The 12,128-nt window shown below is 42.4% G+C and overlaps 1 protein-coding gene across 1 annotated transcript in view; it reads right to left on the reverse strand.

Moving 5' to 3' along the window:
- The window catches only part of DLGAP1 (DLG associated protein 1), a 771,821-nt gene that overhangs the window by 18,352 nt on the left and 741,341 nt on the right, over window positions 1–12,128 (reverse strand). The window contains 1 exon segment of the mRNA XM_047697015.1: window positions 8,929–9,350. Coding sequence (XP_047552971.1) covers window positions 8,929–9,350 — 422 coding nt within the window.

Genomic DNA, 12,128 nt, shown 5'->3' on the forward strand with positions numbered 1-12,128 from the left:
CCTCAAGCCCTTCAATGGCACACATGGGCCATGTAATTCCAGGTATCTTGCTGAAGGGTAGGCTTTGAAACTAACGGACTCATCTACAAAGTTTAAGTTAACCAGAAAAATAAATTAGCCACAACATTCCAGGCCTTAAGCATTCTGGTTATTTAAGGTTTTACCATGTCTAGCCTCAATTTGTAAATTGCAGTCCTGACTAATTAATTAGCTAATATAGTCTTAGCTGGGTTATGATTTCTTTTGGGTTTCTGTTTATAATACTATTTGGGCTGATGTAGATTGACTTCTTTTTACTCACTTGGCCTCCCCCTGCCCAACCCCTGTTGTAGACTATAGGGGTAAAGAGGGAAAAGGAAAAAAAAGAAGAGGGAAAAGGAATTAAAAAAAAAAAATTGGATCCACCCACTTACTTTAAATTCATGTGGATTTGCCACACCAAATCTGTGTGATTTCAAGTTGGGATTATTCATGTAGAGACATTCTTATTTACAAGTGTGTCTTCATAGAAAAGAATTTCTCCAACCAACTGCCCAGCTGCTCCTCAAACACATTTGTGATCCAGACCTACTGTCAACAAAGCGTCTCCATAGAAAACATGGGTCCGTTTCATTCCTGGCTGACAGTGGTTGCTCTGCATTTTACAAGAGTGCTTTTTTTTTTTTTTTTTTTTTTTTTTTTTGGAGCCAAAACTCAGTGGCCAAAGAATAGAGAATAGAATTCTCAAGTAGAAATTAACCTATACACTAAAAGCTTCCACACAGTTAAAACATGGGGGGGAAATACTTCCTTGTTTGTAAAGAGCAAGTTTTCAAAATCTCAGCTAATTGAGATTAGCTGAATCATCCAGTCCATCCTCCAGGAGTCTTACTCATAAAAGGTGGTTATGCTTTAATGCATATCTCAGTTTACACGAGCTATGAAATGATAACATACACGTCACATAGAAACATACAGTTCTTAAGCCTTTGAGAGCTGAATGAAATGAAAGTAGATAACACTTCCCTTGGTAATCCAGAAGAAGAAAACTGAAAACTGTATTTGAAGTCCATTGCAATTATATTCCACAGAAATAGTTATTGTTGGAGAAAACCATCGGAGATCTTGCCCCTGATCTTGCCCCAGTCCCTCTCTGCAGTGCAGAAGCAGTCTGGAATAAAGGAACACCACTGGCCTAGACAACGGGAGATCCATTGCTGGCGTGCCCTTCACTTTGCCACATTCTCCATCTCTCCATGCCTCTGCAGCCCCCTCAGCCTAGAGACCACTCCCGATGAAACACGCCCACGAAAGGATGCTCTGTGAGGTACATCTGGTATCAAAACCTTCCTTTTTTTTTTGCCCAGTGCAGTGCAGAGCAAAATAAACTGAGCATTCCAGAAGGTTAAACATCAAGCACATTATATACGGATTTCCTTTTCATTACTGCCACTTCCCCTGTGGTCACTAATTTCAGGTTGGCCAGACCTTAAAAAAGAGACTAAGCAGTGTGTGTGTACGCGCACGTGTACTTGCGGGGGTGGAGGGCTAGGGCAGGGAGGGAATTTTTGAAGATCACTTCGAAAGTAAGATGCAAATAAAATAGAAAGGAACCAAGATGCACCCACCCCACCCTGTTTAGAAATACACAAGGCTTGAGGCAGATGAAATGCAGAAATCAGAGAGAGAGCTCCTTTGCTTGCCACCCACAGGCTGCAGGGACACGCCACAGGTAACACTGGGCCGAGTAACCCTGGCGATCTCACCGATAGACAGTCACAACGATGACTGTGCACAGCTTCCGTAACTCAACCTGAAACCAGGCAAACCCCATTTCAGGTTTCATTACCAGCCCCACATTCACTGCCAAGGTTCACAAGCCTTCTAGGGGAACCAGGGCCAAGTTTCACTAACTTGGATGCTATTACCAGGCAAAATTAAAGTGGAATTAATCTGCCTCCTGCACACGCTCTAGGTTTATCAGTTCATTTCAGATAAAGCCTGAAAATTCCACATATAAGTTGTCCACAATTCAGGAGGCAAAGATACATTTCCCAGCACAATCGACCAGTATTTCATCCTAGGGCCCCTGAAACCTGAGCCTCTGTTTTTCACCCACATTGCTAGACTGCATTCCTAGTTAGGAGCATTTGGTTCCATCTGGCCATTTCATTCCCGGTCAGATAATACCAGACGTATCTATGTAACATACAAGCCACTGTCAAATAGCACTGAGCCATCTCCCCGAGACAGCTGTTTCATACAAGGGTTTCATTGTCTGAGGAAAGCTTGTATCATTTTACTTCAAGTGCTGGGGGAACAAGCATTCTGTCAGCGGCCAGGGTTTGGAGGAAACCTCACTCACTGCAGACTTTCATTATTTGGTTACCAAGCCAAAACTCTCCTAACGACTGTTAGGGATGAACATTTAAAACAAGAACAGAAGCCCTTGTCCCACTTTTATTTTATCAGGGCGCATAATAGCTCCACACACCCAGAGAATGTATAGTTACACTTTGCAAAGATCACGCGGTGTTACCAGGCGACCACAAATGCCCTTCTCGTTCTGCCCCACGTCCCGCACATTTAACAGCTTCAGGTAAACCCGGAAAGTGTCTTCCAGTCCTAGAGTGCCAAAAACAATGTTCCTAGGAAGCAGCTATCAGAGTCAGGGCAATGGTATCATACAATAATTGATAACCAAATAATTATTTAAAATTGGATGGCTCATTTCCTTTTTAACGCTCTAGACAAGAAAGATAACTGCAACCATCCCACACCCTAAATCTGGACCTCGCCCTCCCACTGAGCGCATAGGTTCTGCTCCTAGCTTCTTTTTTATCCCCCACCAATACTGTGTATTTCAAATTCAGGAAGACAGTGAGCGGAATACCTTACATTCTTCTAAGTATGATAAATAACTATGAACAAGATGCTAGAGTGTTAGAATGTTTGTTCCACTACTTTCAGCTGCTGCAGAGCGTTTTTTTTTGGAGGGGGGCAGGATTTTTCGTGTGTGGTAAAATAGATATCAGGATCTACCATTTCAACCAGTTTGAAGTGTACATTTCAGAGGCATTGAGTGCATTTGACATTTTTGAATATTTAAGAACTGGGATAATTCTAGTGTCCCCTCCACCCCAAAATAAATTAAGCAAGTAGAGTCTGAATCTTCCTTTCTCAGGGTGCCTGGGTGGCGCAGGTGGTCTCAGCTTTCCCCTCAGGTCATAATCCCAGAGTCCTGGGATGGAGTCCTGCATCGGGCTCTCTGCTCAGTGGGGAGTCTGCTTGTCCCTCTCCCTCTGCCTCTCACTGCCCACCCTGTTCGTGCTCTCTCTTGCAAACTCTCTCTTAAATAAATAAAATCGTAAATTTTTTTTTTCCTTTCTCTCACTCTAAACTACTTTTCCTTCCCTAAGGATTTTGAAGACTATCTCTCCTGGAAGAGATCTGTCAAGGAGTCACCTTCATCATATACTTTGAATGTACCTCCTTGTATGGGACTCAAAAACACATAAGGACTTGGACAAGAGAGAGATGTATCCAGGCTCGACTCATTTGCCAAAACTATTTTTCTGGGTGTATATAATTTTGTTTTTAAGCTGGTTACTCAGACATTGGCAGTGCCTACCAGACAGGATTGCCCCCCCCCTTTTTTTTAAATAAAAAAAAGAAAAGGCTAAATTAGAGAATGAATAAAACAAAGGCCCTCTACAGCTCCAGGCCCAGTTATCAGAACAGAATTGTGGTTGCCAAGGAGCCAGGGACAGATATGTATGGAGAGCTTTAGAGGACAGCACCAAGTGACACACAGAGTATTATTATCTTGTCAACTGTTATTCATGTTGTATCTGTTCCATCAGACACTTCTGTGTTCTGTGACCTTGGACAAGATACTGCCAGAGAGCTGTTTTGAGGGCAAATAAAACACCTGTCAAAGTCTCCAGCCCACTGCCGGGGGTATTGTAAGGACAAGATAAATATTCTCTCATGTGCTTCTAGTCTCCCTTCTTCCCGTTCAGGGTGGCTACAGCTCTCTGGTCAGACGTTCACTGATCCGAGTTTGCCTCATTTGAAACTGGCAACTCTTGGCCCTGGAAAGTTTGGGCTGGGAAGTTACCTCTGTGCTATTTAGAATTCTGGAATGCTAGTAGATTGAAGCTCTTGGGGATGAAGGATAAAGCTTTCAAGTGCTTGTTGAATGGAATCATGTCTCAAGAGCTGAATGGGACATAGAAGGGTCATCTAGATTATTTGGCTGACCGACACAGAAGTCCTTTCTACCATTTCTGTGGCAGGTGCTCATGTCTCTCTGTCACATCCTTGCTTCAGAAGAGCTCATCACCTCACCAGGGAAGCCCCCTTTCTACTTTTGACAACAACAACTGCTAGTTATTCACTGAGTATTCTGTAGCTCCTGAAGAGGAAATATTTTGCAAGGTGAAATACTTTTGTAAAATAGAATTTCCAAAATATTTCCAGTACTCAATTATATATTCACTGATCCCCTGCTATGTACCAGGAACCATCAGAGGGGCAGTGGATATAAAGATGAGTGAGGTAAGAATAATTTCTGTCCTCAGAGAGCTCATTTTTCAGTGGAAGACAGAGATACATAGACTACTATAAAATTATGTTGGAAATAGTTGATAGACAAATGTACAGGCTATTATGGAAATCACCAGGGAGACACACCCAATTCAGCCTGAGGGGAGGCATTCTGCAGACTTCCGGAAGGTGAGGCCCAAGCTGAGACTTGAAGGAAGAGTCATATTTTCTAGGCTGGATGGGTATATATGAATAGATGTTACTAATTTGAATCAGTTTTGTACATTTAAAAAAGCATAAATAAAGAGCATTTACATCTAAACTTTGTGTTAGCTGTTTGATCTATAGCTATTTGAAAAAATTAATTTGGACTTTTCACTACAAACCTTTGGCTTTTAAACTGTATTGTAGAAACCCTAGGATCTTTTTTGAGGTCAGGGGAGAGGATGGGGGAGGTTATTAGGGGCAGTAGAGGCTGAGCAGAGAGAACTCAGACAAGACAGCTTCACGGTTCTTCCTTCTTCCCTTTCTTTCCTCTTCCTTCCTTCCTTCCTTTCTTTCTTTCTAGATTTTATTTATTTATTTAACAGAGAGAGGGGCAGGGAGACACAAGCAGGGGGAGTGGGAAAGGGAGAAGCAGGCTTCCCACAGGGCAGGAGCCAGATGCAGGGCTCGATCCCAGGACCCTGGGATCATGACCTGAGCTGAAGGCAGTCATTCAGCGACTGAGCCACCCAGGCGCCCCTTCACTGTTCTTTCTGTTATATTTATTGGTGTTGTGTGTTAATTATTTTTAATTAGAAAAGAGGGTTCTGATATTAAAATATGTTTCAAACTGCAAAGTAAGACCAATGCCCCAGTGAAGCAGGTTTCATTGCATACTTGCCATCTAAGACTGATTTATTTAGTTCAGTACTTTTAAAGCAAAGTACTAAAAAATACTCCCACCCCTAGTTATCTTTGCCTGTTCTGCAGCCATGACCATTGCACCTCCCCCTGCAGGCAACAACCTTGTAAAATAAAGTAGATCTGAGAAAATGTTTCACTGCTCTGAAGAAAATGCTCTTCAGGTATATAGCTTATTAATCGTGGAAACTTCATGTACAAAGACAGCAGTTATTATTCTTTAGAACAAATCTTGTTATAGCAAAATACCTTCATATGGGATATATTTGTTAAGTCCTCTTCATAAATCAATATTTTAAGTAACATGTGAAGTAAAATTCCACAGCTATGAATGAATGGGTTGCTCCTTCATGTTCATTACCTTGCAACTTTTCTAATAGTGTAATTTCAAAATACAAAAATACTTCCCTTCCATCCCAAGCACAAGATGAGAACCTGATTTTCTGACAAAATTTTCACCTTTCAAATATATGTGTTAGTGTCAAAACACATTAACTTGTTTTCATAGCTCCTTTAGCATCACAGAAGATTTTCCTAAATCTTTTTACAATAACTATCTTCATCATCGTTAAAAAGCTGGGTTGAGAGAAGCAAATATAGTCTTAGATGGGGGAAAAAAACCAAAACACCCAACAGATTAAAAGAAAACAGATGAGCAGCTTTCCTGGATCCTATTGGAAGCCAACCAGGAAACTAGAATGAATCCCAAATTACTGAGTTGAAGTTATTGGAATCTGAAAATTAGCTTATTCTGTTGAGCAGAGGCTGCTGCTTCTTAGACACGCATTTTTTCTAGGAAAATCTAATAAGCTTTGGGTATACCCATAAGAAGAAAGGAAAATAAGAAGATGTAACTGCTAAGACTTCTTACTGAAAATTACCCTATCCATTGCTGCTGGGTGGTGCCTCCTTCACCTGTCACCAGGGCAAAAAGCTAATTCTGCTTGTGGATTAACACTCAGGTGACCTTGTAGTGGCACCAATTCTTAGGGGCAAGTGTCAAGGAGATTTACTTTTCCACTGCTAAGTTGTTTGCATTTATAACATGAAAGGACAAAAGGAACGTTACAGAAACCTACTTATGGATTTTCTGACCTGTTCATAAAGATAACACGTAACACTGGCTAGTCAGCCAGTGGATAGGGTTCAGTCAGGAGGAATGAATGCACGGAAGAGCTGAGCTCAAGACACAGCAAGGAAATTCCACAACCTGCTAATTGTTATTTTCCAGACTCAGTTTTCATAAAAATACTTCCTTTATGGAAAACTCACTGTCCCTCAACATACTTGGTTTGGTTCATTTAGTAAGTCTATTTAACATCATTTAACATATGTGCAGGGTCTAATTATTAAGAAATTATTATTTTTAAAATTTTTATTTTTTTAAAATTTTACTTATTTGACAGAGAGAGAGAGAGAGAGAGAGCACAAGCAGGGAGAGCAGGAGAGAGGAAGGGAAAAGCAAACTCCCCGCTGAGCAGGGAGCTCAATCCCAGGACCCAGAGATCATGATCTGGGCCCAAGGCAGACACTTAACCATCTGAGTCACCCAGGTGCTCCATAATTATTAAGAAATTATTAATATTTTTATTAGGGATGATGATATATGATGATTATGTTAAAAAAAATCCTTAACAGTGGATACATAGTAAAGTGCCATGACGCATGCCTTGGACTTTCTTCAAGATAATGTGGCAAAAATGACAGGTGAGGGAAGATAAGAAAAGGAGACTGGCCAGTTGTGATGGGTGACAGGTACATGGAGTTTCACTGTACTAAACCCTATACTTTCGCGTGTGTTTTAAATTTTTTATGAGAAAAAGTTAAATGATCTAAAAATAGGCCCCTTGGCTCTCTGCTCAGCAGAGAGCCTGCTTCCCTCCGTCTCTCTGCCTGCCTCTCTGTCTACTTGTGATCTCTCTCTGTCAAATAAATAAATAAAATCTTAAAAAAAAAATAAAATAAAAATAGGCCCCTTGGGGCGGCTGGGTAGCTTAGTTGTTAAGCATCTGCCTTTGGCTGAGGTCATGATCCCAATGTCCAGGGGTCAAACCCTGAGTTGGGCTCCCTGTTCTGCAGGAAGCCTGCTTTCTCCCTCTCCCACTCCCCCGCTTGTGTTCTCTCTCTCTCTTGCTATGTCTTTCTCTGTCAAATGAATACATAAAATCTTAAAAAAAAATAAAATAAAAATTTAAAAAATTTTTAAAAATATGCCCCAAAAGCCGGATCATGACAATACTCTTCTAGGTGGTTCCCATGCAAAAATGAAGACAGGCTTAAATGCCTACCCCTAAATACCTAAATTACTTTGATTCAAAAATATCATCAGTTGGAAGATCCACCATTCATTTAATAATAGTTTTTCAGATGGGGCGCCTAGGGGGCTCAGTGGGCTAAGCCTCTGCCTTTGGCTCAGGTCATGGTCTGAGGGTTCTGGGATCAAGCCCCACATGGGGCTCTCTGCTCAGCAGGGAGACTGCTTCCCCCTATCTCTCTGCCTGTCTCTCCGCCTACTTGTGATCTCTCTCTCAAATAAATAAATAAATAAAATCTTTAAAAAAAAAAAAGGTTTTTCAGAGAAAACAGACACACAGCATTAAAATACACACTGATTACAAACTATATCCCAATTTCAGAATTGTTGAAAATATGAAAAACATGCCTCAGAATTGAGGTAACCTGGTCATGTTGTTGTCAATGACTTATTTATTTATTCATTTTTAAAGTAAGCTCTATATCCAATCTTGGGCTTGAACTCACAACCCTGAGATCAAGAGTCCCAACCTTCACCAACTAAGCCAGCCAGCCATCAGTCTGCCAGCCATTCAGCTACCTATTGTTGTCAGTTGTTAATAGGAATTATTGTTGTGTTAAAAAGCAATTATTTTCAATAATGGTGTGCCAGTCCTCAGTTATTTATCTTACTTATTCATCATATTTTATCACTTATTTTAACCCCACCAAGTTGAAATTTGTGTTAATTCATTTAGTGGCTGAAGGTTTGCCTCCCTGAAACCCATGAGAGAAACTGCATGCTAAAAACGGGTTTGTGAATTTTAATAAGCGTGGTCTCTACTGGCCTATGCATTGTTGGCCTTGTTCTACTACTTGGACCGCTGCATTGGGCATTTAATTCCCTGGGAATCAGTAGCCCTTCAGAAACCTCTCCGGAAAGAGGAACCGGTGTAGAACGTGGGGCCACCCCCACGTTGAGCTTGGTCCTCTTCAGAGAAGAAAGGATCTAGAGCTAGCAGCCACCCGGCTACAGCTAGCTAATGCTCTGCCCAGTGGTTCTCCTTTCCCTGGGCAGCGCAGGGGGCGGATGGTCTCTCAGCCGGAATAGCTCTGCGGTCCGCCCCCGGTCGCGGCAAGGGGTGTGGAACCGCAGCTAGACCAGTGAACCTGGCAGGAAAGGAACCACAAAGTCTACAGATGCCGCGTCAGCCCAGCCCGGAAGCGCCGTGTGCGCAGGCGTGCACGGCGGCCATTACTTACTGTCTTCCGGCAGGTTGTTTTCCCGCTCTTCTCTCTCCATCTGCTGGCACCACCCTTCCATGCGGTCCCGCTCGGCCTGGAGAAGCTTCAGAAACCAGTGGCCGTCCCGGTGGCACACTGACCTTTGGACGGCCTCCAGGGGGTCTTCAGTGATGGAGTCAATCCAGGGATCCGGGGGAGGCAGAATCGAAGGGTCAAAATCCGCATCAAAGTCATCGTCGGCAGCACAGGCGTGGTAGTGGTTTCCTGAGCCCTGAATGCTGACCGTGGAGGTGCTGGCGTCCCGGGAGAACTGTCTGGCCATTGGGCCGGGGCACGAATTGTCCTCTATAGACTCCAGAGAGTTTTCCAGATTATCGTGGAAGTCCAGGTCGGCCTGTACTGCTGTTGTCACACTGTTGGATCGAGTGAACCTGCGGAAGCTTGGAGGAATAGAGAAAGGAGAGTTAGTTCAAGGCTGTTTCTGGAAGCAAAAGCATTGCTACTTTTTCTGGTGAGTGTGACCATAGGCAGCCTCATCCTCGCAGCCTGGGGAGGTAGGCCCTTGATGCAAACTTATCAGTTGCCTTAGCTTTAATATGCAGAACACAGATCTCTCATCTTTATTCATGCCATATTAAAGCATATTTAGGCAGATTTTAGAAGCAGAACAATGTGTACAACTATTGAAGCTAATATTACGTCCCATATCCAACCTCCTTCTCAAGTCCTGGGTGGCTTGAATTCTGGTAGTCAGGTTGCTGAGGTGGTAAGGAAACCATTCAATTCTATCTTAGCATAATTTGCTTAGAATTCGGGGAAACAAAACCAACCCAACCTGGCCCAAGCCATTTGTAAGTCCTGCATAATCACCTTTTTTTTTTTTTTCCCAGGGACAGCTCTTACGAAGTAAGACTTTCTGAAAGCAGACTAAATGTTGTGAGGTTCCTCTTTTTTTTTTTTTTTTAAAGATTTTATTTGTTTATTTGACAGACAGAGATCACAGGTAGGTAGAGAGGCAGGCAGAGAGAGAGGAAGGGAATCAGGCTCCCTGCTGACCAGAGAGCACGACATGGGGCTGGATCCCAGGACCCTGGGATCATGACCCGAGCCGAAGGCAGAGGCTTTAACCCACTGAGCCACCCAGGCGCCCCATCCATGGATGATTCTTGTCAGCAACCATTATTATTTATTTCTATATCTGTTCAACTTTGTGCATTTACATGTATATTATAAATAATCAGTTCAATTAACACCTCTGGTATCTCTGATTTCCTTTCTCAAGTAGGCATGTGGCACAGTTCTCTTCACAACTGATCCCCTTGAAGTTCCCTCTCTAGGCAAAGTGCCCTGCCATCCCCAGACTAGGGGAGGAACTTACACCATTCTGACACAACTTTAGACAGAACTTCAGGGATCCCTTGGCAAAATCCTGTCTGAGGAGTCCAGGAAATGTGGAATGCCTTATAAATCTGTCTTGGAGGTTCCTCTTAAAATTAAAACACCTTGCCCTGGTAATGATTCTGATCGACTAGCTCATTGTTATCATTTGGCACAAAGCCTCTAAGGCAAAACAGTTCACAGTTATAGAGTTCTCTGGTACCATTCTCCTCTGCACCTTTAATTTCTCTTCCCACAGTCCTTGTACCAAGGTAATAAAAGACAGCTTGTTCACAGATTCAGTTTGAAAATTTTATAAGGATATTCCCGTAATCCGTGTTTCTCAACCAGATGGCTCTGTACATGTCTGGTTGACCCCTATAATGAAAGGCAGGGTATATGGAAGGTGGGAGGGGTGGGGAAGAACAGAGGAGTGGTGAATGCTTCCTCAGACAAAGGGCAAGGGAAAGGTGTGGGCCTGAAGTAAGTTAAAACCCACACAAAAAACTTCATTGGCTCCTACAGCAGGGAGGCAACAATGATAGAGAATGTAAGTCCACTGAAGGAGGCATCATGTGCCTGTTACTCTACTCTGTACTTTTTTTAAAAAGGTAACTAACTTCCTGATCTAATATTTTACTTATTTTTCCTTGTGAAAAAATATACATGACATAAAATGTGCTATTTTAACCATATTTTTAAGGTTTGGGGTGTTAAGTACATTCACAGTATTGTGCAACTACTACCACCACCACCCATCTCCAGAACTTTCTCATCTTTCTCAGTTGAAAGTCTGTACCCATTCAACAGTTTGTCCCCCTCCTCCCAGCCTGTGGCAGTTACCACTCTACTTTCTGTCTCTAGGGAATTTGACTTCCCTAGGTCTCTCAGAGAGGTGGCATCATGGTATTTGTCCTTTCATGATCAGCTTATTTCACTTAGTATAATGTCTTTAAGCTTCTTCCATGTTGTAGCATGTGTCAGAATTTCCTTCCTTTTTAACACTGAATAATACTCCATTTTATGTATATACCACATTTTGTTTATCCATTTGTGTGCAGATGGACACTTGGGTTGCTTCCACCTTTTGGCTATTTTGAATAATGCTTCTTTGTACATGGGTGTACAGGTATCTTGTTGAGACCCTATCTTCCATTCTTTTTTTTTTTTTTAAGTTTTTATTTGAGACAGAGAGAACACAAGCAGGGGTGTGCGGACCGGCAGAGGGAAAAGCAGGCTCCCATTAGGGAGCCTGATGTGGGGCTCGATCCCAGGACCCTGGGATCATGACCTGAGCCAAAGGCAGATGCTTCACTGACTGAGCCACTCAGTCCCCGCCTATCTTCCATTCTTTTGGGTAGAAATGCTGAAGAGAAATTACGGTATCATATGGTAATTCTATTTTTAATTTGTTGAGGGTCTACCATACTGTTTTCCATACCGGCCATACCATTTTACATTCCCATCTGCAATGCATAAATGTTTGAATTTTTCTACACTCTTGCCAACACTTATTTTTTGACTTTTTGGTAGTAACCATCCTAATGTGTATGAGGTGGTACGTTTTCTTTACTGGCTCGTTATCATGCCATGTTAAGTTGGTTGATTTCCCAGTTGATTTCCTTTTCTTTTCTTTTTTTAAGATGTTATTTATTTGACCGACAGAGATCACAAGCAGGCAAAGAAGCAGGCAGAGAGAGAGAAGAAGAGGAGCAGGCCTCCTGCTGCGGGGCTCGATCCCAGGACCCTGAGACCATGACTTGAGCCAAAGGCAGAGGCTTTAACCCACTGAGCCACCCAGGTGCCCCTGCCAATTGATTTTCAATTGTTTTGTATTCAAT

This window comes from Lutra lutra, chromosome 12, assembly GCF_902655055.1.
Source record: "Lutra lutra chromosome 12, mLutLut1.2, whole genome shotgun sequence".
Taxonomy (NCBI): Eukaryota; Metazoa; Chordata; class Mammalia; order Carnivora; family Mustelidae; genus Lutra; species Lutra lutra.